Below are 24,544 nucleotides of genomic sequence, written 5' to 3' on the forward strand. Positions count from 1 at the left end.
AGAGTTCCGGCATGAGAAAGGGACAAATAGCTGAAGGAAGCATTATTTTGGGAGCGATGCCCAACTCCTGGCTTTCCCCTGGCTCTGGAGGGTCTGCCACAGACTTGGTACAGACATGGGTGCAGGGACAGGGCATGGGCAGTTCCTTTGGGGGTTAAATTCCAGGAAAAGATGGGACTCTTATGTGGAGTTCTGAGCATAGGCATATTTAAATGGGCCAAGAGATGGGTCCTTAAAATGGAGGGCAAGAAGTGCTCTGTTTATTGCCCCATGCCCTGGACCTGCCTTTATTCACTTCACAGGGAAGCCTGAAAGGAATCCAGATGCAGCCCAAATAGGCTGGTTCACCTCCTTAACACCACATGTGGAGGTAGAGGGATTCTCTTCCTCCTTCCACTCAAAAGGCAACAGAGGCTACAACTTCTGAACGGAACTGGCTTCCACTAAGACTAGGAGACTGAGGAACAGAGCCTATAAGGGGCTCCCTAGCCAGATGAGACCAGCACCTGGGAGATTACCTTAACTCTGTCATTGAGGGAGTTCTGAGTAACAGAGATTAAGGAGAAGTAGAAAAGACACTAGAAAGTCTGTCCCATACAAATCAATTTTTAATAACTTCACCTTGCCATCATCTTCCAGCTCCTGCTCCTCTGAGGTTCATCAATGTGGAAAACACTAAATGCCCCAGGCTGAACTATCCATCTAGTCATCAGAGATGACCCAGCCCCTGATATCTTAAGAATCTACAATTACACATGGCAGCACGATGTGGATTCTCCGGAACTTGCTCAGTGTTGGAGCTGGAACTCTGGTTCCCAGGAAGGGCAAGTATCCCAAAGACACCTGAAGTGGAAGAGTAGCCTGGGAGGTCCCAGACCTGCTCTCCCGGCTGGATTCTGGCATTTACTTCTAGATTCTTTCTATGCTGCTTGCTCCCTACCACCCTGATGGCTTTAAAAAGTGCTTTAGAAAGGGAGGGTCTCAGAGGAGCAGCTACTTCAAAGGCAGCTGTGGGGCAGGGAAAGCCTACAGCAGTAGTCCCATGGAGGCTGTCCAGAGGAGGAAACAGGCCAGCCTTCCAAAGGTCGGCCTCTCCATGATGCTCACCTGGCTTGTTCCAGAGCCTGGCCCTGGCAAGCTCTCTCCCTTGCAGGTACCAGACCACCGCAGGAACAGATTCCTCCCCAGAGGAAATTCTCAGACAGGCTGGATGTAAACAACAGCCGGGTGAGGGGGTGGAACACGTGGAGGGGAGCTCAACAGAGGCAAGAGAGGCTCCCAGAGGAGGGGGTGGCTAAGGAGGTGGGGAAACTGCTGGAAAGGGAACCAGCAAAGTAGGCACCTGAGGGCTTCAGAAAACCTGTCAATGTTTATTTCACACACATACCCTAAAGACAGTTTAAACCAGATTGAAAATGAAAAGCTAAGATTGTGACCCTGTAGTGCTGAAGAGTCAATGGACTGGAAGGCAGGAATCAAATACAGAAAGTGGTGGCCAGACAGCAGAGGAGTCAGCTCTGGATTCAGAAAACAGAAAGAAGGTACCCCATAACTACCCCACCCAAGGCCTAAGCTAAGGGTCCTAATGACTGGACAAAGTGCCAGTGGGGCATGGGACACAGATTTCAGGTCCAGCTCAGCCCTGGGCTCAAAGGAAGCAGAACTGGCTCTACCTACATCTGAGAGTTAGTCTGTTTTCAGAAGCCTAGGTGAGCCACTGACCCCACGGATGTGGGCATCACCCTGAGGCTTACCCAACAGTTCCTGACAGTTAGTAGCCATAACTTGTAATCTCAATTGGAAATATGAGGGGTTGTACAGAAAGCCCACCCCAGAAATCTCCACATTTCTGGAGGTGTCTCCCTGTGCCTACCCATCCCTTCCCCAAATAAGATTATCTCTGCTTGCCCATCCTGGCCCCTGCTGTCCAAGCTCCAGTGAAGCGCGGTCTCCACTCATAGAACTTGTGTCTGTGTTTTTCTCCAACCTTGGGAACAGGCCCTTGCCCCTGGCCCGCCCTCCAGCCCAGAAGCCTCGTGGGTAAGGGCAGTCAGTGGCTGCTCAGGTATGCGTGACAGCTTCAGGAGATAGTAGAGAATTCCTTGAGCAGGACTTCCTGGCTGAGTGTGTGGAAGGCCAGGTTCCTCCGGACGTTGGTGCTAATGGATCGAACCTGGGAAAAGGTGAGGGGAGGTGGGAGGGCACAGGCAGAGAAGAAACAGGAGAAAGTCCATTACAAACAGTAGAGGCAGTGCCTGAAGCACAAGGCCAAGATGCAGTGCTAGAAATTTCTCTCTCAGGAAATGATCTCTTAGCATCTATCATCCCTGCAGGTAAATGAGCGAACAGTTCTGTGATGGCAGGAAGAAAAGAGAGGCTGAGAGAAAGAATTCGAGTGGATGTTGAGAAGAGCATCTGAGCACCTGATGAGGCAGAGACAAGCAGAGACAGCGAAGGAGTGCCGAGGTCAAGCCTCTGGCCTTGCCTTGGCCAGGCTGAGGGGGACTGGTCCGGTCAGTGGTCTAATGGAGGAGGAGAAACTGAGCCCGGAGAACTCCTGCTCTGGAGCTCCCTCTCTGAGGGCCTTTTTCACATCTCCTCAACGTCCTTCTGTATATATCTACTTTTCTGGTTGGAAAGGACAGTTGGAGATGCAGCCCTTGTCTGGCACGGATGGCAGGAGTACAACCCAAAGAGGCCAACAGCCAGGAACAGGTTACACAGCCAGCAAGTCCCAGCTGTGGGAGCAGGACCTAGATTTCTTAGCTCCTAGGCCAGCACTCTCCATACCCCAAAGATGCCTGCCCACTCTAGAGGAAAGTCTGGTTGTATTTTCACCACCTTCTCTCTACTGATGGCTTTCTACCCAGAGACTGAGAACCTTTCAGGAAGTCCTGTCTGTGTCAGCAGGGGAAAGGAGTTGGAGGGCTGAACTCCCTACTCTGAGTGGGTTCTAAGAGTAATCAGCAGATGGATTCATTCATTGGAAATAGATGTGAACACTGACCTAGAGACAAAGCTGGGGAGGAAGGAGACAAAGAACATGTATCTGTCTTAGGCCCCAAAGCCCAGGGAGCTTTTCTTCCATCTCTGCTGTGCTATGGGAAACATAATGAAGTCATCAGGGAGGAAGCAGAGGAAAGGCCAGCATGGCAAACAGCAGGCAGCCCAAGTTCATTAGCTCCAAACCTAACCAGACTCTCTGAGCTCCCCTATGCCAGTGGTACAGCTATGCGAAGACACAAGTAAGGTGCAGACTAGTGCCCCAAAGCCTCAAGACAGCTTTTGATGTTTCTCCTCCTCAGTCCTCTTCAGCTCCCAGTAACTTAATCTCTTAAGACCTGACCCCTATACCAACTTGAAGACTTGCTGACCACCCCATAAAAGTACTATATTCTGCTATCTCCTTACACTAGTGGCTTCCCTGCTCCCCACTATCTTAGCTCAGAGTATACATGCCTCACCCTGGGGAAGGCCCAAATCCCAGGAATGGCATGTTGGGGTCAGAGCTGGACTGGGTTTAGCACAAGACATACGATCTAAAGTCTAGCACCTTCATCACGGACTAGGCATGGGTAAGTAAAAAGCTGGGCTGATGCAAATTCTGCCCTGGCAGTGGGAGGTCTGAGGACATGGGAAGTAGGTACAGAGGCCTGTGTGCCCAGGTCTCAGACCCCAGACCAGAGTATACAGGGAGACTGGGCTTTTCCTGAGGGCAACTTCTAAGTGCAGGGCAGGAAAGGGACCACTAACAGGGTAGTCCAGTTCTGTGGAGATGTCAACCGGGAGGTGGAGGGGGAGACAGAACAGCATTTACTGGCTTCAGATGGCCAAGGGAGGAGCTGCAGGAAGCTAAGTAACTGGAGAGTGGGAACGCGGGTAGGGAGTGAAGACTGGAGAACTAGATTGGAAGGGCACTCAGACCAGGAACCAGTTAGGAATTTAGGAAAGTGGTTACATAAGGAGGAGAAGAATCAATTACTCTCATTAGTTGCTCTGAGGACAGGCAGGATAAGGGGTAATGAGCCAGAGCTGCCACTGGGAATGCACATCAAACTTCAGGCCTAGCTGAAGCTGCACAGAGCTATCTCCATGGCTGCAGAGGAGGGGTGGGCACTGCTGCCTCAGGCTTCTCACCCTTCCCAGCCTGGCACCAGTACCCTGGTGAGTATCTTCGTCTCTCACCACCTGGTCCTTCCTGGACTGCTATGGGACAGAAGTGGCAAACCCAATCCAATCAGGCCCCTCCAATCTTATTTCATTAGCCTGTACCCACTTGCACAGTAAAACCCAGTGGTGGGGAAGGGCCCTCCACAGACACAGGCAGAGACAGAGGCAAGGCTCACTCACCAGCTCTTTGAAGAAGGCGGCTTCCTTGTGCTGCTCTGAATAGCGCTCGTACTGGTCCAGGCCATCCTGCAGCTTCAGTGTGAGTGTGTCATAGTTGGCTCGCACTACCTCTAGCACCTGGGGAAGGCAAGAACCAGCGGGGCTCAGGCCACACAAACCCTAGGTCACTTGGTCCCCACACCTCTCCTGCTGCTCTACTGGGCTGGATTCGGTCTGGGACAATACACCCAAGAGACTCTGTCACGACTTGTCACTACTTATTACTGAAAAAAGCCTGGCCATGGCAATTCCTCAGGTTTCTGGGACTTTTTAAAAAATTTGTATTGAAATAGTTGATTTACAGTGGTGTGTTACTTTCAGGTATACAGCACAGTGAATCAGTTATACATACACATAAAATATATAGGGAATTTCCCAGTGGCCCAGTGTTTAGAACTCCACGCTTTCACTGTTGGTGGCATGGGTTCAATCCCTGGTGTGGAATTAAGATCCTACAAGCCATGTGGCATGGACAAAATACATACATACATATATATATATATGTGTGTGTGTGTGTATGTATTTTTTTTTTACATTCTCTTGCATTATAGGATATTATAAGATACTAAGTAGAGTTCTCTATGCTATACAGTAGCTGGGACCACTTTCTAGTTTCTTCCATCCCCTGCCTTTCCTGACCGGTCCAGCCTGGTTTTCAGGGCCATTTACTGTGGGTATGGTAAAGGAGATGAGAAGAGGTGACAGAACAGTGAGTTTCTGAGCCCCTCAGTATCCCTGATACCACAGATGCATTCTCAGCTGTATTGTGCAGCTTTCTCTGGCCAGGCTGTCACAGTTGCTGAGTAAGACTTTGCCAATATCTCCCCTCTTCCCTTTCTGGGAACCACATTTCTTTAGTCCCGGGATGTTCCTCAGCACCATCTGCCACTTGTTTTCATGTCTCAATGCCAACTCAGTCTTCTTATCCATTGCCTGGATGGAACTTTTGAGCATCCCAGCCTTGGAGTGTAGGAGTCATTTCTAGACTAAGCTACAGTTAATCTCATCCTCTTCTGTTCTGAGGAGGGGTCCGCCCCTACTATGTCTCTTTGGTGGACTCAGACTTCCGCTAACTCCAGGAACCTTGGATTTCTGTGGTTCCAGAAGGAAAGGATTACCAAAGCCAGTTCTGATGTGAGTCTGGCTTATTAGACCATGAATCAAAGGCAAGGATAGTTAGTTACATTGTGACCAAGCCCAGGCTCCTGCTACTCCCTGTAACAAAAACTATTTTGGATATATCATGTCCATTATTAGCAAGATCAGACTAGTATTTAGAGAGTGTATTACTACCTTGCCAGCTTGAAGATAATCAGGTTTGGGTTATACAATGATTACTTACATCAGAAGATGTAGATCTTCTCCATTAACTTAAAAGTGAGCTGGGTAGAAAGGAGAGACCAGGAGAGTGACTAAATTTTCACTCTGACAATCTGGCCAATAGCTATTTTGCAATTCAGTCTGACCTGACAGGGAAGTGTATGATGTCATGGAGAGCTCCCAGCTCAGCCGGGAGTCTTGCAAGGAATGAGTATGATAAGGTAGGGTGAGCTCTAACAGAAGGCAGGGCTGAAGGGAGTGAGCTAGAGTCAGGACTGATCAGAGGAGCTGAGAATGCATTCCTGAGGGATACAAAGGTGCCTCTGGGCTGTTCCCTTCACCAATTCAGTCTTATTTCAGGGCAGACTGCACCTGGTGGCAAATGTATCTGCCTGCCAAGAATCCCTGAGGGGAGGGGAGGGATGGATAACACAGGCTTGTGTTCCTGAGTTTGGGAAGGACAATCAGGTCAGAGCTCTGGTCCAGATTCAGGCTCTTTTCCTCCAGACATCCCAGTCTTCAAGGTCACTTTGCCAAACTATGTCCCACAGACCCTAGGAGAGACTGATTTCTTTGCTTCTATTTGTCAGTCCCCTTGGCAAGACTTTAGGAACATGTGCTATTTGGGCCTCACCCTCAACACTGGCCTGAGATGTGGCAAAGGCGGTAGTTACACAGAGGACAATTTCCCAGAGCCCTTGTGCCTAAAGGCCTTAGGCTTTATTATAATTTGCCATCTCAACATTAAAAAAAAAATCAATTTCTGGCTTCCTGGCAACTTCAAAGGCCCTTCCTAGATGGAGTCTATACCCTAACAGAGCCACCTTTGTTCACCAGTTGTTGGGCTTGTGGGCTTCCTAGAACCTTGTCCCACCATCTCAGTTCAACGTAGCTCTAAAGGCAATAAATCACCTATCAGTCACATGCTCTCTAAGGAGTCCTTATTCCCCCACCTGTGATGCTTAGTCCACGGGAACCTGGGTCCTGGCAAAAAGGTCTGATAGAAAACTGAATTGGGAGTTTCACTCTTACTGTGGAAACTCAGACAATCACCTAACCTCTTTGAGGTAGAACTTCAAGAGGGGTTGTCTCTGAAAGGTGGAAGTTGAATTCACCTTCCAAACATGACATGGGAATAAAAGTTCTGAGTTCCTGAAAGTAAAATATAACTGATGGAAACATTATCATCCCAATGGCTATACAGCAACCTGGATAGTTCCTGGACTGGCTTCAGAGCCCAGGAAGTACCTACTCCTATTTCAAACTGTCCCAAAGATCTTATGTGCATAAATGACTCTTCATCATGAAGGAACATCTTCTGGATTTAAGTGGAAGGCACAAATGACCTCAGTTTCAAAGATCTCATTAGATATCTTGAAACACTCTGCCTCAGGTGAGGGAAGAATAAATTAGTGAGGGAGAGGACCTAAACTCTCTGGAGGAGACACAGGCTTTGAGGTTAGGAAGACCTGAATTTTACACCCAGATCAACCACAGGTAGCTCTATAAACTTATACACACTACTTAATCTCTGAACCTCAGTTTTCTTATTTGTAAAAGGATAACACTATCTTCCTCATAGAGCTGATGTGAGGATGATATAAGGTAAGATTGTCCAATGCCTGGCACATTAATAACAAGCAATAAAAGGTTACTAATTTTATGATGAAAGCCTCCTCTGGTGACAACAGGCCATTTGGTAGTTCTGCTTATCCCCAGGTAGTTCTAACCATAAACAAGGAGCTGGAACCTTACACATCTTCATTAGCTTATGGCACATACTGGTGAAGAGTATTCTCTATACAATAGAAAAGCAGGCTTCCCATAATGACCCCATGTCCTGAGTATAACTGACAATGCATCAACCAGAAGTCAGAGAATGCCCAGTACCCACCGCCAACCTTAGAAATCTTAGTAGTTCAGGCAGATACAGGTTATACTAAAGAGCAGTTGAGCAGAGGCCTGGCCTCGCATGATACAAGTTGGGAGGCTCTTGACCACATCAGGGAGCAACAAGTTCCCAGAGCAAAAATTTAGTTCAAAATTGTTGATGAGGTTTCAGGCACACACACACATACAAACACCCTCTTCCTCTAGCACACATAATAGGTATTCCTGAAAGATTATTCAGTACCCTGTGCCCCACCTTTTTATTTTTTAGCAAGACCTTTGAAATGGGAAATAAGTCTTACCTGAAGATAGCAGCAAAGGAGGATCGCCAAGCTAGAAAAGTTCCTGGCAATGGCTATCTAGTCCTGATGTTAGAGGGCTTTACCTTGTGCCTGAAAAACTGCCTGGTCTCTGGTGGGACAGTTTGAAATAGGAGTAGGTACTTCCTGGGCTCTGAAGACAGTCCAGAGATTCAGTCCAAATCTGTGCTGGACTGAATTCCTGGGAGAATGAGAATGAGGGGACAACTAAGTAATAGGATGTGACCTGACAGCAAATTTGTGTTCATTACCTTCTTCTCAATTTGAAATGACATCTAAAGTATATAACCTATTTGGGGAAAGTACAGAAGTCTGATACTAGCCCACTCCAGCCAGGGCAACATGTATGGCCTTCCTTAGAGACCAGGCTGCCAAATGAGGATGACACCACAAGATACCAGTAGAGAAACCTACTGAGAAGTCTTATAGAATAGGAAATAAACACGGAACCTATCAAGACTGCAGTGGGGTGTAACACAAAGAGGCTACGGAATCAGGAAAGTCTGGGTTCAAATCTTGACACCTTAATTTACTAGTTAGTTATATAACCTTGACCTGTCTGAGCTTTAGTTTCTTTGTCTGTAAAATAGTTACCATTAAAATATTTTCTTACAATACTGTGAAGATAAGTGATAATATATAGATAAACATTAAAATATTTAAGTGATAGGATCTAGCAAGGGTGCTAAATGAATGAAGGCTACTGAGATGGAAACAAAGAAGAAAACTGGAAAAAGAAAGTATCTGATACATTCATATTAAGATAATCAGGTGGTTAAATGGTGGCCAGGAGGGTCTGGAAATTGCATGAATACCTGAGGATTGTGACATGAAAGGCAACCATAACTCTTTCTACCAAAGTGTTACCATTGAGAGAAAATCATAAAAATAATAGTTCTGGAAGGAACCTTTGAAATCACCCAACTACCGAGTACATGGCCCTCATGTCACAGATGAAGAAAACAGACATCTTGAAAGACTGTACAATGCCCCAAGACACAAAGCTGGGATTACACAGCAAAGTTTCCTGACTCCCTATCCACTGCTCCTCCTGCACTAGCAGGCTAGTCTAGCCTGGGGTACGTTGTTGAGTTTACAGGCTAAGTGATCTTTCAGAGAATAAAGATTCAAGGATCTCAAACTCACTGCTAAGAAGTGGGAAGCATGACATGTGCAGCGCTGGGAATGTGACCTGGTGAAGGCCTGGTTTGATGTCTGAGCTTTAATGACTGCCATGTCCTCAGGGCTCCACATCTTGTCAGTTTGCACCCACAGCAGCTGAAGACCCTGCTCAGCGGCTGAAGTCCCTGTTGATAATGTAAACCACCAACAAAACTTTACATTCATTATTAGCAAAGTCTGGCTTTGGTTGCTATTCTAATTACTCAATGCTCATTTAGAAGTTTAAAATTCAAAGGTCTTCAATGTTTTTTATTATTATCATTTTATGCATTGTTTGCCACACTGCACGGCTTGTGGGATCTTAGTTCTCCAACCAGGGACTGCACCCAGGCTCCTGGCAGTGAGAGTACAAACTCCTAACCCCTAGACTGCCAGGGAATTCCTGATCTCTAGAGTTTAATTGGGCTTTTTTGGCTGCAGCCACCAGACGGTTTCCAGGCTTGGGGTGGGGTGTTAAAAGGATACAGTGAATCCCTCTACAATGAATGATCCTACTTTAAGACCAATCTTCCATTCTTCCAAAAAGACTGTAACCACTGTTTTCATTTTCATGCAGTCCTGCTTTAACTCTGCTGAACCCCTAATCACAGAAAAATTAATCTCTGGATAGTTTGAAAGAGATAAAGTAAGTAAAAGGAGGAAAGAAAATTAAGGCTTTTTAGAGGATTTTCATAATAATCTCCATCCATCTCTCCACTGGACTCTGCCCATTTGCTCTACTTCAGATGTTTATTCACTGGTTGGAGAACATGACTTTTCAGTCCCATTTCTTCTGTAAAGCAGGAAAGGACTACTACTACTGATTTCCTCACTGAAACTGCATCATAGCTGGATTCTTAGCACCCTGAAGGAAGGGACCCAGTGCAACAGTACAGATTTTCCACAATCCCTAATACAGTCTTGAGGAACAAACACTCAACATGCTTGTGTACTAATTTAGTAACACTCAGGTATCTCATCAAGGTCACATCATAGGGGAATTCCCTGGTGGTCTAGTGGTTAGGATTCAGCTTTCATTGCTGTGGCCTGGAGTCAATCCCTGGTCAGGGAACTTAGATCCCATTAGCCACAAGGGAAAAGCCATAAAAGAAAAAAGAGAAAGTCACGTGATAAGATTAGAATTAGACAGTGCACCCTGCCAGCGCACTGCTCACAGTGCTCTGACATACTTCTAAAGCCCAGGTGCTACCTTTAAGGAGCTAACAAGCAATAAGGAATCAAGATAAACCACCACTGAAGGGCACACTTACATATACAAGCACAGAAACAGTTGAGCCAACAGAACTATAAGTGGTTTGGAGTCAGCTGACTAACCGATCAATGAATGGGCAGCCTGATTGAAATAGTATACCTTTTAAGACAGGGAAAATTAAGAAATCCAATGTCTCTCTCTCTTTTGCCTACCACGTAATCCTACTCAGCTTATTCAGACTGCAAAATTCTCACCACTGTGGCAGGGCCCCTGGGACAGCAGCTCAGGAGGGCCATTAGTTGACAGGTCTGTGACTCTGGCCCTGACAGCTTAGGCTCCATTCAGGGTCTATTATTTGAAGGGTAGGCTCTGCCCAGATGCTGAAAAAAGTAAATCCTGCACAAAAGATAAGCAAAAGGTTGAAACGGTAGGAAAGGATTTCACTTTACTCTCCACATAATCCACAGTTTCAATTTTCTTGGAAATCAGGTTTGATCCATTCTGAGATGCCCCTTTGAGGTGCATTCAATTTAGCAACAAATTTCAGCTGCACAATCCAGCTAAACTGTGCAGTGTACTCATTAGATAACTGTCCAAAATAATCTAAGCAGACACACAAAGTGATCTTGAATAGCCAAGTTCAAAGTCTTGCTGAACTATATTTAGCACTTATTTTGTATAAGTAACTAACAGGTTTGCATCTCAGAAGACAAGCAGAAGAAACAATTAGATCCATGAACTCCAAGGCTAACTAGTACCCAGAGAAAACTGTTAGCTTCCTTCGGATGCCATCTACTTAACCTCTTATTCAGGACAATGCTTGGTTCATGTTGAGTGTACATAGCCTAAAAGATTCATGGTAGTTAACTATCAGATGAAATATCAGCCATCCAAGAGCTCTCATGTTTCAATTCTTGCTGTTCTGAGAGACTTGAGGATAGAATCTTTGTAAATGATCAATTTAAAGGCTGGACCTGGGCCCAAGAATAGAAGGAAAATATGGGGAAAGGGAAGAGAGATCTTTAGTGTATTATCTTTAAAAATATATGAAAATGCTCACTATAACATCTTGTTTCCAAAATCCATTCAAGACTCTTCTTTCATAATGGAAAAAAAGAGGAAGGAAGGAAGAAAGAAAATGAAGTAAAATGGACAATGCATATCAATAGTTAATTTAAGTAGTGGTTCTCTGAAAAATAAATGAAATTTTAAAAATTTAGCTGGGTAGGTTAACTCAGGGTATACTCTAATATTTTGAAATAGCTCAATACTTCCACTTTCATTTATAATGGAATAACTGAAAGCTAGAGAAGAAATAATTCTTTTTATACATTGTATAAAATGCAGTGCAGGACAGGAATCCTGAGAGAAAGAAAATTATAAGGTCAGCATGAAAATCTTGCTGGGCTAAGGAGATACACTAAAGTTTGGAAAGGCAGAGATGGCTGGCATTTGTGAGGCATGTTACCAGAAAGGAAGGAGTTCAGCAAAGAAAAAGGTTTTAGAAATTTATGTACGGTTCCCACTGACTCTGTGGCTAAACACTAAGAATCACACTTCTAGCGTAAAATTCAACCAGTTTCCACAGAAAAATGACTGAGGATCTGTAAGCTGAACAATTCCCAGAGCTCACACAGGACTGGGAGGTATATGAATTTTGACCAACCAGAATGAAAAGTATCTGTTGAATGTGTAGGGCATTCAAAGGAGGCACCAGAACACTAACACCTTCACAGGAGAACTAAACTTGGGGGCTTCCCTGGTGGCTCAGATGATAAAGAGTCTGCCTGTAATGTAGGACACGCAGGGTTCGATCCCTGGAAGATCCCCTGGAGAAGAGAATGGCAACACACTCCAGTACTCTTACCTGGGAAATCCCATGGACAGAGGAGTCCATGGGGTTGCACAGAGTCAGACACGGCTGAGAGATTCACACACACACACACACACACACACACACACAGAATTAAAAGTCACTCTAAACCTATCTTAATAAAGATAAGGAGTTTCATACATGGTGGTCAAAAGGTACAAATTTCCAATTATAAGATAAATGAGTACTGGGGGTGTAACATACTACACGATGATTATAGTTAACACTGCTCCTTAGTATATTTGGGCTTCCCAGGTAGCACTAGTGGTAAAGAGCCTGCCTGCCAATGAAGGAGACTTTAGAGACGCAGGTTTGATCCTGGGTCGGGAAGATCCCCTGGAGGAGGGCACAGCAACCCACTCCAGTATTCTTGCCAGGAGAATCCCATCGACAGGGGAGCCTGGTGTGATCCATAGGGTCACAAAGAGTCAGACACAACTGAAATGACTTAGCACACATGGTATATTTAGAAGTTACTGAGACAGTACATCCTGAGTTCTCATCCCAAGGACCACCCCACCTTCCTGTTGCCTTTGCATCTATAGGAGATGACTGATGTTAACTACACTTACTGTGGTAAACTTAAATAGTGGTATATGTCAGTTATAGCTCAATAACACTGGAAAAGAAAGATCACTACATGAAAAAAAGAAGTTCCAAAAGGATATTGTTCTGTTGCTAAGTTGTATTCAATGCTGTGACTCCATGGACTGCAACACACCAGGCTCCTCCTGTCCTCCACTATCTCCCAGAGCTTGCTCTAATTCATGTCCATTGAGATGGTGATGCTATCTGACCATCTCATCCTCTGTTGCCCCCTTCTCCTTTTGCCTTCAATCTTTCCCAGCATCAGGGTCTTTTCCAACGAGCTGGCTCTTCACATCAGGTGGCCAAAGTACTGAGCTTCAGCTTCAGCAACAGTTCTTCCCACGAATTTTCAGGGTTGATTTCCTTTAGGACTGACTGGTTTGATCTCCCTGCAGTTCAAGGGACTCTCAAGAGTCTCCTCCAGGACCAAAATTCAAAATTATAAATTCTTTGGTGTTCAGCCTTCTTTATGGTTTATGGTCCAACTCTCACATCTGTACATGACTCCTGGAAAAACCATAGTTTTAACTATATGAACCTTTGTCAGCAAAGTGATATCTCTTCTTTTTAATATGCTGTCCAAGGTTTGTCATAGGTTTCCTTCCAAGGAGCAAGTCTTTTAATTTCATGGCTGCAGTCACCATCTGCTGTGATTTTGGAGCACAAGAAAATAAAGTCTATCACTGCTTCCACTTTTCCCCCTTTTATTTTCCATGAAGTGATGGGATCAGATAATCTTAGGTTGTTTAATGTTGAGTTTTAAGCCAGCTTTTTCACTCTCCTCTTTCCTCATCATGAGGTTCTTTAGTTCCTCTTCACTTTCTGCCATTAGAGTGGTGTCATCTGCATATCTGAGGTTGTTGATATTTCTCCCAGCAATCTTGCTTCCAGCTTGTGATTCATCCAGACTAGCATTTTGTATGATGTACTCTGCACAGATGTTAAATAAACAGGGTGACAATATACAGCCTTGTCGGACTCCTTTCTCAATTTTGAACCAGTCAGTTGTTCCATGTGAGGTTCTAACTGTTGCTTCTTGACCTGTGAAGATTTCTTAGGAGGCAGGTAAGGTGGTCTGGTATTCCCATCTCTTTATGAATTTTTCACAGTTTGTTGTGATCCACACAGTCAAAGTACAGTCAGTGAAGCAGAAATAGATGTTTTTCTGGAACTCCATTGTGTTCTCCATGATTCAACAAATGTTGGCAATTTGATGCTGGTTCCTCTGCTGCTTCAAAACCCAGCTTGTAACATCTGGAAGTTCTCAGTTCACATACTGTTGAAGTCTATCTTGAAGGATTTTGAGCATAACCTTGCTAGCATGTGAAATGAGCACAACTGTACAGTAGTGTACACATCCTTTGGCATTGCCTTTCTTTGGGACTGGAATGAAAACTGACCTTTTCCAGTTCTATAGCCATGGCTGAGTTTTCCAAATTTGCTGACATACTGAGTGCAGCACTTTAACAGTACCATCTTTTAGAATTTTAAATAGTTCAGCTGGAAGTCTGTCACCTCTGCTGGCTTTGTTCATAGTAATGCTTCCTAAGGCCCACTTGATTTGTCTGGCTCTTGGTGAGTGATTATCTGGGTCATTAAAACCTTTTTGTATAGTTCTTATACAAAGAACTTCTTAATCTCTTCTGTTTCTGTTAGGTCCTTACCATTTCCTTTATCATGCCCATCCTTGCATGAAATGTTCCCTTGATATCTCCAATTTTCATTAAAAAAAAAAAAATTATTTGGCTGTACATGTGGGATCTAATTCCCTGACCACAGATCATACCAGGGTCCCCTGCATTGGGAGCTCAGAGTCCTAGCCCTGGACCACCAGGGAAGTCCCTCTCCAATTTTCTTGAAGAGATCTCTAGTCTTACCCATTCTATTGTTTTCCTCTATTTCTTTGCATTGTCCATTTAATAAGGCCTTCTTATCTCTCCTTGCTATTCTTGGAACTCTGGATTCAGTTGGGTATATCTTTCCCATTCTCCCCTGTCTTTTGCTTCTCTTCTTTCCTCAGCTATTTGTAAAGCCTCCTCAAACAACCACTTTGCCTTCCTGCATTTCCTTTTCTTTGGGATGGTTATGGTCACTGCCTCCCTGTACAATGTTACAAAAAGGAAACTGCTGCTCCATAACTAATTTCCTTACATTCCCCAATGAAGTCTGACACTATTTAATAAAGAGAAACAATAAAATCCAGCATTCAACTATGTAATATTCACAATGCCCAATATCCAGTAAAAAATTATCAGACATGTCAAGAAGCAAGAAAATGTAACTCATAACCCAGAGGAACATCAGTGAACAGAAAGAGACCCAGAAATGAAAGAGATGATGAAATTAGCAAGGACATTTAAAGAGCTATTATAAATATATTCAAGTGCTTAAAGACAACCATGAACATCATAAGGAACGAAACGGAAGGTATAAGCACATCACAATAAAACTGCTGAAAACCAATGTTTAAGAAAGAATATTAAAAGCAGCTTGACAGGGGAAAAACATGTACAAAGGAGCAAAGATAAAAATTCACACTCGTCAGAAACTATACAAGTCAGAAAACAATGGAATGATATCTGTGCCAAAAGAAAAAAAAAGTTAGCCTAGAATTCTATATCCAGCAAAAACATCTTTCTGAAATGAGAGTGAAATAAAGACCTTTTCAAACAAACAATCTGAGAGAATGTGTTGTTAACAGTCCTACAATTAGAAGAGATGTTAACAAAAGCTCTCTGGTAGAAGGAAAGTTACATTATCTGGATCTTTCAATAGGAATAAAACATAGTGGAAATGGTAAATACATGGATAAAGTGTAAAATATTTTCACATAAATTTGAAAACTAGGAAAAAAGATAATTGACTCATCAAATCAAAAAATAGTAATAATGGAATGTGAAATTTATAAGAAACCTAGAAGAAAAATGTTTGACAATAGTAGTACAAAGACCAGAAGTGGGGCAAATGGAAACACACTATTGTAAGGTTATTACACATTACATGAAGTCACATAACAAATTTTGAAGGTATACTGTAGTAAGTTAAAAATGCATGTTTGAAAACCTAGAGCAATGACTAAAATAATAAAACTAAGGGGTAGAGATAAGAAGTCAATATTGGACATAAAATGGAATCATAAAAAATACTCAGTTAATCCAAACAAAAGCAGAAAAAGGAAAAAATAAACAGAAGAAAAAGAGGGGAAAAAAGGCAAGACAGCAGATATTAATGCAACCATATTAATAAATAAATTAAATGTAACATTTCAATTAAAAGACAGAGGTTGTCAGACTGGGTAGAAAATCAATGTGCAGCTACAGGTTTTGTCTAAAAGAAATCCACCTAAAATATAAAGACACAGATAGGCTGAAATTATAAAGATGGGAAAAATATGTTGTATCAACACTAATTAAAGCAAAATTGAATTGCTATATTAATAATCTGATAAGGAGACTTCAAACAAGGGATATTATCTGGAACAAAGAGTGAAATTTCGTAAGAGCAAAAATAAATACATAGAACCTAATTAAACTTAAAAGCTTTTGCACAGCAATGGAAACCATAAACAAACGAAAAGACAACCTATGGAACAAGAGAAAACATATTTGCAAACCATGAGGCTATCAAGCAATTAATTTCCAAAATATACAAACAGCTCATACAGCTCAACATCAAAAAACAAACAACCCAATCAAAATATGGGCAAAAGCCCTAAATAGACATTTCTCCAAGGAAGATATACAGATAGCCAAAGGAGGCACATGAAAAGATGTTCAACATTGCTAATTATCAGAGAAATGCAAATCAGAACTACAATGAGGGAATTTCCCTGGTGATCCAGGGGCTAAGACTCCATGCTTCTAAAGAAGGGAACCCAGGTTCGATCACCATCAGGGAACTAGATCTCGTACACCACAACTAAAGATCCTGCATATAGCAATGAAGATCGAAGATACCACACGGCGCAACTAAGATCTTGCACAGCCAAAAATTAACATCAAAATTATAAAAGAAACTACAATGAGGTTATCACCTCACACTGGTCAGAATGGCCATCTATAAATAGTCTATTAATAATGACTGCTGGAGAAGGTGTGAAGAAAAGGGGACCTTCATGCACAGTTTGGAGAAGGCAATGGCACCCCACTCCAGTACTCTTGCCTGGAAAGTCCCATGGACAGAGGAGCCTGGTAGGCTGCAGTCCATGGGGTCGCTAAGAGTCGGACACGACTGAGTGACTTTCACTTTCAAACATAATTTACAGTGCACCAGATTCCTTGTTTGTTCAATTTTGTCCCAACTTCTGACAGACTACAGCAAACAACATCTCCCAAATCTTCCTGTAGAAAATTGCTGATTGCCACTGTTCCAACACCATTTTCTGTTGTTACCTATTCGTGTTTGTCTGTGAATTTGTGCATGGACAGCAGAGTGGGGCAGGTGTTCAGTGCCCGGTAGGTGCCTGCCTACAGCCCCCAGAGCCCCGGTAGGCAGGGCTCAGTGGGTGCAGAGGTGGTGCGCAGGCTGTAGACCAAAACCTGCATACTCCACACCACTCTCCTGTCTTTGTCTTTCTCATTTATTTCGCTTGGTATGATAATCTCCAGGTTGACCCAGGTAGCTGCAAATGGCATTATTTCATTCTTTTTAATAACTGGATAGTATTCCATTATATCTGTCTACCATATCTTCTTTATCCACTCATCTGTCAGTGGACATTTAAGTTGCTTCCATGTCTTGACTATTGTGAATAGTGCTGCTATGAACACTGAGGTGCATGTGCCTTCTCTAATTATAGTTTTGTTCAGATATATGCCCAGGAGTGGGATTGTGGGATCACATGACAATTCTATTTTCAGTTTTCTGAGGTATCACCATACTGCTTTCCATAATGTCTATACCAGTTTACATCCCCACCAACTGTGTATGCTGCTGCTGCTGGTAAGTCACTTCAGTCATGTCCGACTCTGTGTGACCCCATAGACAGCAGCCCACCAGGCTCCCCCGTCCCTGGGATTCTCCAGGCAAGAACACTGGAGTGGGTTGCCATTTCCTTCTCCAATGCATGAAAGTGAAACGTGAAAGGCAAGTCGCTCAGTCGTGTCCGACTCTTAGCGACCCCATGGACTGCAGCCTACCAGGCTCCTCTGTCCATGGGACTTTCCAGGCAAGAGTACTGGAGTGGGGTGCCATTGCCTTCTCCAAACTGTGCATGAAGGTCCCCTTTTCTTCACACCTTCTCCAGCAGTCATTATTAATAGACTATTTATAGATGGCCATTCTGACCAGTGTGAGGTGATAACCTCATTGTAGTTTCTTTTATAATTTTGATGTTAATTTTTGGCTGTGCAAGATCTTAGTTGCGCCGTGTGGTATCTTCGATCTTCATTGCTATATGCAGGATCTTTAGTTGTGGTGTACGAGATCTAGTTCCCTGATGGTGATCGAACCTGGGTTCCCTTCTTTAGAAGCATGGAGTCTTAGCCCCTGGATCACCAGGGAAATTCCCTCATTGTAGTTCTGATTTGCATTTCTCTGATAATTAGCAATGTTGAACATCTTTTCATGTGCCTCCTTTGGCTATCTGTATATCTTCCTTGGAGAAATGTCTATTTAGGGCTTTTTAGGGTTGTTTGTTTTTTGATGTTGAGCTGTATGAGCTGTTTGTATATTTTGGAAATTAATTGCTTGATAGCCTCATGGTTTGCAAATATGTTTTCTCTTGTTCCATAGGTTGTCTTTTCGTTTGTTTATGGTTTCCATTGCTGTGCAAAAGCTTTTAAGTTTAATTAGGTTCTATTTATGGAATTCTCCAGGCCAGAATACCGGAGTGGGTAGTCTTTCCCTTCTCCAACCCAGAGATTGAACCCAGGTCTCCCGCATTGCAGGTGAATTCTTTACCAGCTGAGCCACAAGGGAAGCCCAAGAATACTGGAGTGGGTAGCCTATCCTTTCTTCAGCGGATCTTCCCAATGCAGGAATTGAACCGGGGTCTCCTGCACTGCAGGCAGATTCTTTACCAACTGAACTATCAGGGAAGCCCTAAATTATGTTTGGTGCACTGTAAAGTATAGCTGCTAGTGAACTCTACTGTGTTTATCAGAAGTAACTGAAATTAATGAAACTCGAGCAGAAAACCCGGGACTTGTCAACAAATCTTGTTACGAAGATGGTTGGCTCATCCAGATGACACTCAGTAACCCTTCAGAACTAGATGAACTAATGAGTGAAGCAGCATGAGAAATCCATAAAATCTCTTGAAGCATGAAAATGGAACCCCTAAATAAACTAGTTTGAAACAACTTCGGAAAAAAAAGACAAATACCACATGATACACTCATCTATGGAATCTAAAATACGACACAAATGACCTTATCTATGACAGAAACAGAATAAAAAACATAGAGAATAGACTTGTGATTCTATGTGTGGGGGACAGGCTGGATTGGGAGTTTGAGATTAGCAGATGCAGACTATTGATACTATATACAGAATGGATAAACAACAAGATCCTGTTGTATACAACAGGGAACTATATTCAATATCCTATAATAAACCGTAATGGAAAAGAATAAAAATACCATTTAGATAACATAAAAAATGATTGAAAAAAATAGGCACAAAACAGTATGCTAAAAACTACAAAATAATGATGAGAAAATTTTAAAGATCTAAATAAATGGAGACGTATATCATGGTTGTGGATTTGAAAACAATATTATTAAAGTATCAATTCTCCCCCAAGTTGATCTACAGAGTTAATGCAATTCCAATCAAAATCTTAGCAGGTTTCTATTTGTAGAAATGACAAGCTGATTTTACACTTTCACAGAAATGCAAAAGAAATAGAATATTCAAAACAATTTTTAAAAAGAACAAAATTAGATGACTTACATTACTTGATTTCATGATTTATGACAGACCTATAATAATCAAGACAGTGTAGGGCATAAATTTCGACCTATATAAGACCAATGGAACAGAACTAATACTTCAGAAATAGACCCACATATATATGGTCAATTGATTTTTTACAAATGTGCCAAAGATTTCAATAGGGGACAGAAATAGTCTTTTCAACAGATGACAATGGAACAACAGGATACTGCAGGATGGGAACTGGAAGAACGTTTACCATTACCAAACACCTTACAAAAAATTAACTTGAACTTCCTTGGTGGTTAAGTGGTTGAGAATCTGCCTGCCAGTGAAGGGAACATGGGTTCGATCCTTGGTCTATAAACATTTCACGTGCCTCTGGGCAACTAAGCCTAGGCCTGTGCGCCACAACTATCTAAATCCTCACTTCAGAACCTATACTCTACAACAAGAAAAGCTAACACAATGAAAAGCCCATGCACCGCAACTAGAGACTAGCCCCTGCTCGCCACAACTAGAGAAAGCCTGTACACAGCAATGAAGATCCAGGGCAGCCAAAAGTAAATAAATAAATTAAAAAAAAGAAACAATGATTCCATTAAAAAAATTAACTTGACACAGAGCATAGAACTAAATGTAAAAGCCAGAACCATAAAACTTCCAGAAGAAAATACAGGTAAAAATTTCCACAACTAGGAGGAAGCAAAGATTTACGAAATAAAACACAAGGGCAAAAATTGTTTTAAAAATTAATAACTTCATCTTCATGGTATTAATTTAAAATTGGTTTCTATTAAAATGTCTGGACTTTGAAAAATACCATTAATAACTTGCAAAGACAAGCCACTGAAAATAGGAGAAAATATTCACAATATATATGAAAAGGACCTGCATCTAGAATATACAGAAACTCATGAATAATCAAATTTAAAAACAGGCAAATGATCAGCTGGTCAACACTCGTCATCATGCAAAATAAATTAACAGTAATTTTTAGAACTGTAACGTATGCAGTATTACTAGAGCACTTTATATGCACTAGAATGGCTAAAATTAAAAAGACAATTCCAAGTGTGACAAAGATATGGAGTAGCTACAATTTAGTCATTGCTGGTTGGAATTAAAAATGGTATAACCACTTTTGAAAACAGTTTGACAGTTTCTGTCTTTTGAAAAATATCTTTATTGAGATATAATTTACATACCATAAAATTCAATCATTTTAAGTGTATAATTCAATGTTTTTAGTATATCACATAGTTGATAATTATCACCATGATCTAAGTTTAGAACCTTTTCACCATCCCCAAAAGAAACTTCATAACAATTAATAGTCATTCCCCAACTTACTCCCAACCCAGCTGTAGGTAACCATTAACCTATTTTCTGTCTCTATAGATTTGCTTATTCTGGTCATTTAAAATAAATGGAATCACACAGTATATGGTCTCTGTGACTGGCTTCCTTCATTTAGCATATGTTTTCAGGAATCACCCATGTTATATCAGATATCAGTACTTCATTTCTTTTTATGGCTGTACAATATTCCATTGTATGGATGCATCACGTTTTGTTTACATATTTAGTTGCTGATGGGCATTTTGGTTGTTTCTAGTTTTACTACTTGTGGCTCAGTAGTAAAGAATCCGCCTGCCAAGGCAGGAGACGTGGGTTCAATCCTTGGGTCGGGAAGACCCTCTGGAGAGGGTCATGGCAACCCACTCCAGTATTCTTGCCTGGGAAATCCCATGGACAGTATTCTTGCTGGGGAAATCCCATAGACAGAGGAGTCTGCTGAGCTATAGTCCATGGGGTTGCAAAAGAGTTGGACACGACTTAGCAACTAAACAACAGATACCAGTTTTGAGTTATCATGAATAACAGTAGTATGAATATGTGTATACAAGTCTTTGGGTGGATATATATTTTCATTTCTCTTGGGTAAATAGCTAGAAATGTCACAATATGGATGAATCTTAGACACAAGAGAGTTTATGTGAAATTCATAAAAGACAAATATAATCTATAGTGATAGAAATTAAATCAGTGGTTACCTAATTTGGTTACCTAATAACTAATCAGTGGTTACCTAACCAGGGCCCAAATTTGCAGATAAGACTAACTGTATGAAAGAATTTTAATGGGTTATGGAAATAAAATGTTCGGTATCCTGTGATGGTGATAATTACATAAATATATCTTATATGTTAATTACATCTCAATAAAGTTAAATAAAAAGTCCAGTAACTCATGTCAAGGCAAAAAAAAAAAAACATGGTTATGGCAGTAAACTTAAGTCTTTTTTGGTCTTGCCATTCCATTTTTGGTTGGGGCAAGCATGATTCAGACTGATATATCAGTATCCATAAGCTAGCAGTTCCTAGTATTTTCCAAAGATTCCCCTCATTGTGCTACATCTCGCCACCTCTCCACCACAGCAATCCTCCCTGACAAACTAAATGGACTCTGGGTAGCAATCGACAGTGTTTACAATCATTTTCAGCTGGGCAGTAGTCACATGAAATTTTTTAAATTGGGTACACTGTCACTTTTAATTGGGTGTACCAGGGCTTCCCTGGTGAGTCAGTCATAAACAATCTGCCTGCAATGTGGGAGACCTGGGTTCAATCCCTGGGTTGGGAAGATTCCCTGGAGAAGAGAACAGCTACCCACTCCAGTATTCTGGCCTAGAGAATTCCACAGACAGAGGAGCCTGGCAGGCTACAGTCCATGGTGTCACAAAGAGTCGGACACGACTGAGCGACTCTCACTGTCACTTTGTTGACAATCATTTGCCAAGCTCAGAGACTAGAGTCCTACTTTTACCAAGGACACCTAATGAAGGTTCTACTTTTGCCTTTTTTATAAAACTGAGGCAGAGGTAAAATGAGATGATCATTGCCCTCCTTGTGGAAATTCACTCCAAAAAGGGTCATCAGCCAACCATTTATGGATTTATTTATAATGAGGGGGCATTTCACTGGGCTACCTAAAACTAAACTTTCTTAGGTTTATAAAGGGTTGTGGGGTGCTGTTGCAAGCATACCAAATACAACAGGGGAGTGAGGTCTATAGACTAGCACAGAGGCAAAGGCCTAAACAAGAAGTGAGTGATCCTGATTCTTGCTCTTAGTCCTTACGGGTATATATGATTTTTGCATTTTTATAGCCCCTAGTGTGGCACAGAGCAGATACCTCTGTACTTATACACAGAAAAGAAATAATCTGGAGAATGTGAAGCTGGGACACCCATTCCTTGTCTTGCTGCACTAACCAAGGACACCAAGAAGCAGAGAATTCTTAGACTAAAGCAGGTTCTGAGAACTTCCTTGGTAGGCAAGAATTGGTTCTTTTTCAGAACACTTTAGCTCAAAGTGGCTTAAAAAAACAAGTACAGGCGCTAGAACAAATAGAACATGTAAAATCATAGGCTTCGTTCGAGTGAGCATCCCTCCCTCCACTAGGTGCTTACAGTGACTTTCTATCCAAGATAACCCGAATCTCTCACCAGGGCACAATCATCCAATATAACTGTTTGGAAAAAAAGGATCCAAAAAGTGGATACAAGCCTCTGGATAGACTAAAAAAGATGATGCTCTTTAAAAGATAACTCTTTCTTCTATACAGCTAACTTGCATATAATATTCAGAAGGTTTTTTTCCCCCTTTCTATTTTCATACTCAGGACCAAACTCAATTTCAGAACCAATTTAAGCTGGTCAGTTCTCCTGTCCATACATGTCTTTCAAGCCTGCACTGAAATTTACTGATCTCACAGGCTGGCTCTGTCTTTCAGGAAGGTGGACCAGATAATGAGCCTCACAGTGGGTGATTCATGAAAGGTCATCACTTGGTTAAAGGAAAGGTGACAGTGGATTTTCTTTAATTTCCCGGCAGTTGCCCTATCTCCCTGACTTTATTTGATTGAAGCCCTAGAAACTCTTTGTGAAGCTTTTCTTTGTACTAAGTACAGATCCAACATGCCCAGGTCCTTACCCTGCACAGGCAAAGTATGCAATCACACCAAGAGGCAGCCAAGATAATTGGGGTTGGGGAACAGGATACACATGTTTACCAAATATCACATCAGGCCTTCTCCTTCTCTATGGCTTACTGCAGGCAGGACACTCCACCCAGCTCAAATCAAGAGGCAGATGATCTCTGTCCTCCCCACTTGAGGCCCTTCCTTGGAAACAGATCACATCTCAGGGAAGGAGACAGAAAACACCATCTCTGCTCCTAATTCTCCAGCAATCTGACATGGGGTCTCTGCCTCCCTGCCAAGGCTCACTTATCTGTCCTTCCCTAACAGAATTCTTCACCAGAAATCCCATTTGTGGGCTAAACACAGCTTCCCTCCTAGCTGGGTGGGTCATTTTTAAGATTGTAACTTCCTTTGAGCAGGATCACTATGAAAGGTCAAAGTGCTGTTATGGTATGTAGCAAAAACATTTCCAATTACACAGCCTATAACAGAGAAAACAGCTTGTATAATAACACTTTTGGCCTCCGAAGTTACTATAACAGTGGCAAACCATGCTTTTCCAAGCATATCTTAAAAGAGTTTTGAGCTACCTTCTAGGAAAGAAATTGCAATGGAAATAAAACAAAAGTACCAGAGGGTCTATTTGGAAGGAAGGAGGTGGCTAGAAAACTGAAAAGTGCTTGCTATCTTTATATCTAATAACTGGGAGAAACAAGGCCTGCTGTATCCTGAAATTTCTTGAAAAGTTGATAACTACTGGAATTCCTACAAGCTCCAATGCTATTTCTCCCATGCACTGCCAAAGAAGCTTTACCGACAGTGAAGTCTGATTGAGGAAGACCAGAAGTTTATGTGATGGGCATTTCAAAATTCATACTTAATTGGAGGAAATACTGACAGTGGCAGACAGGAATAATAAGTTAAGCT

General features: G+C 42.2%; 1 protein-coding gene across 1 annotated transcript in view; it reads right to left on the reverse strand.

Moving 5' to 3' along the window:
- Positions 1-654: 654 nt before the first annotated feature.
- Positions 655-24,544, reverse strand: part of ARMH3 (armadillo like helical domain containing 3) — a 173,929-nt gene continuing 150,039 nt past the window's right edge. Inside the window, exons 25-26 of the mRNA XM_068961474.1 lie at positions 4,351-4,467; positions 655-2,173 (exon numbers count right to left, since the gene is read on the reverse strand). Coding sequence (XP_068817575.1) covers positions 2,081-2,173; positions 4,351-4,467 — 210 coding nt within the window. The 3' untranslated portion in view covers positions 655-2,080. The remainder of the gene's footprint in view (positions 2,174-4,350; positions 4,468-24,544) is intronic.

The sequence above is a fragment of the Capricornis sumatraensis genome, chromosome 23 (assembly GCF_032405125.1).
Source record: "Capricornis sumatraensis isolate serow.1 chromosome 23, serow.2, whole genome shotgun sequence".
In the NCBI taxonomy this organism is placed as follows: Eukaryota; Metazoa; Chordata; class Mammalia; order Artiodactyla; family Bovidae; genus Capricornis; species Capricornis sumatraensis.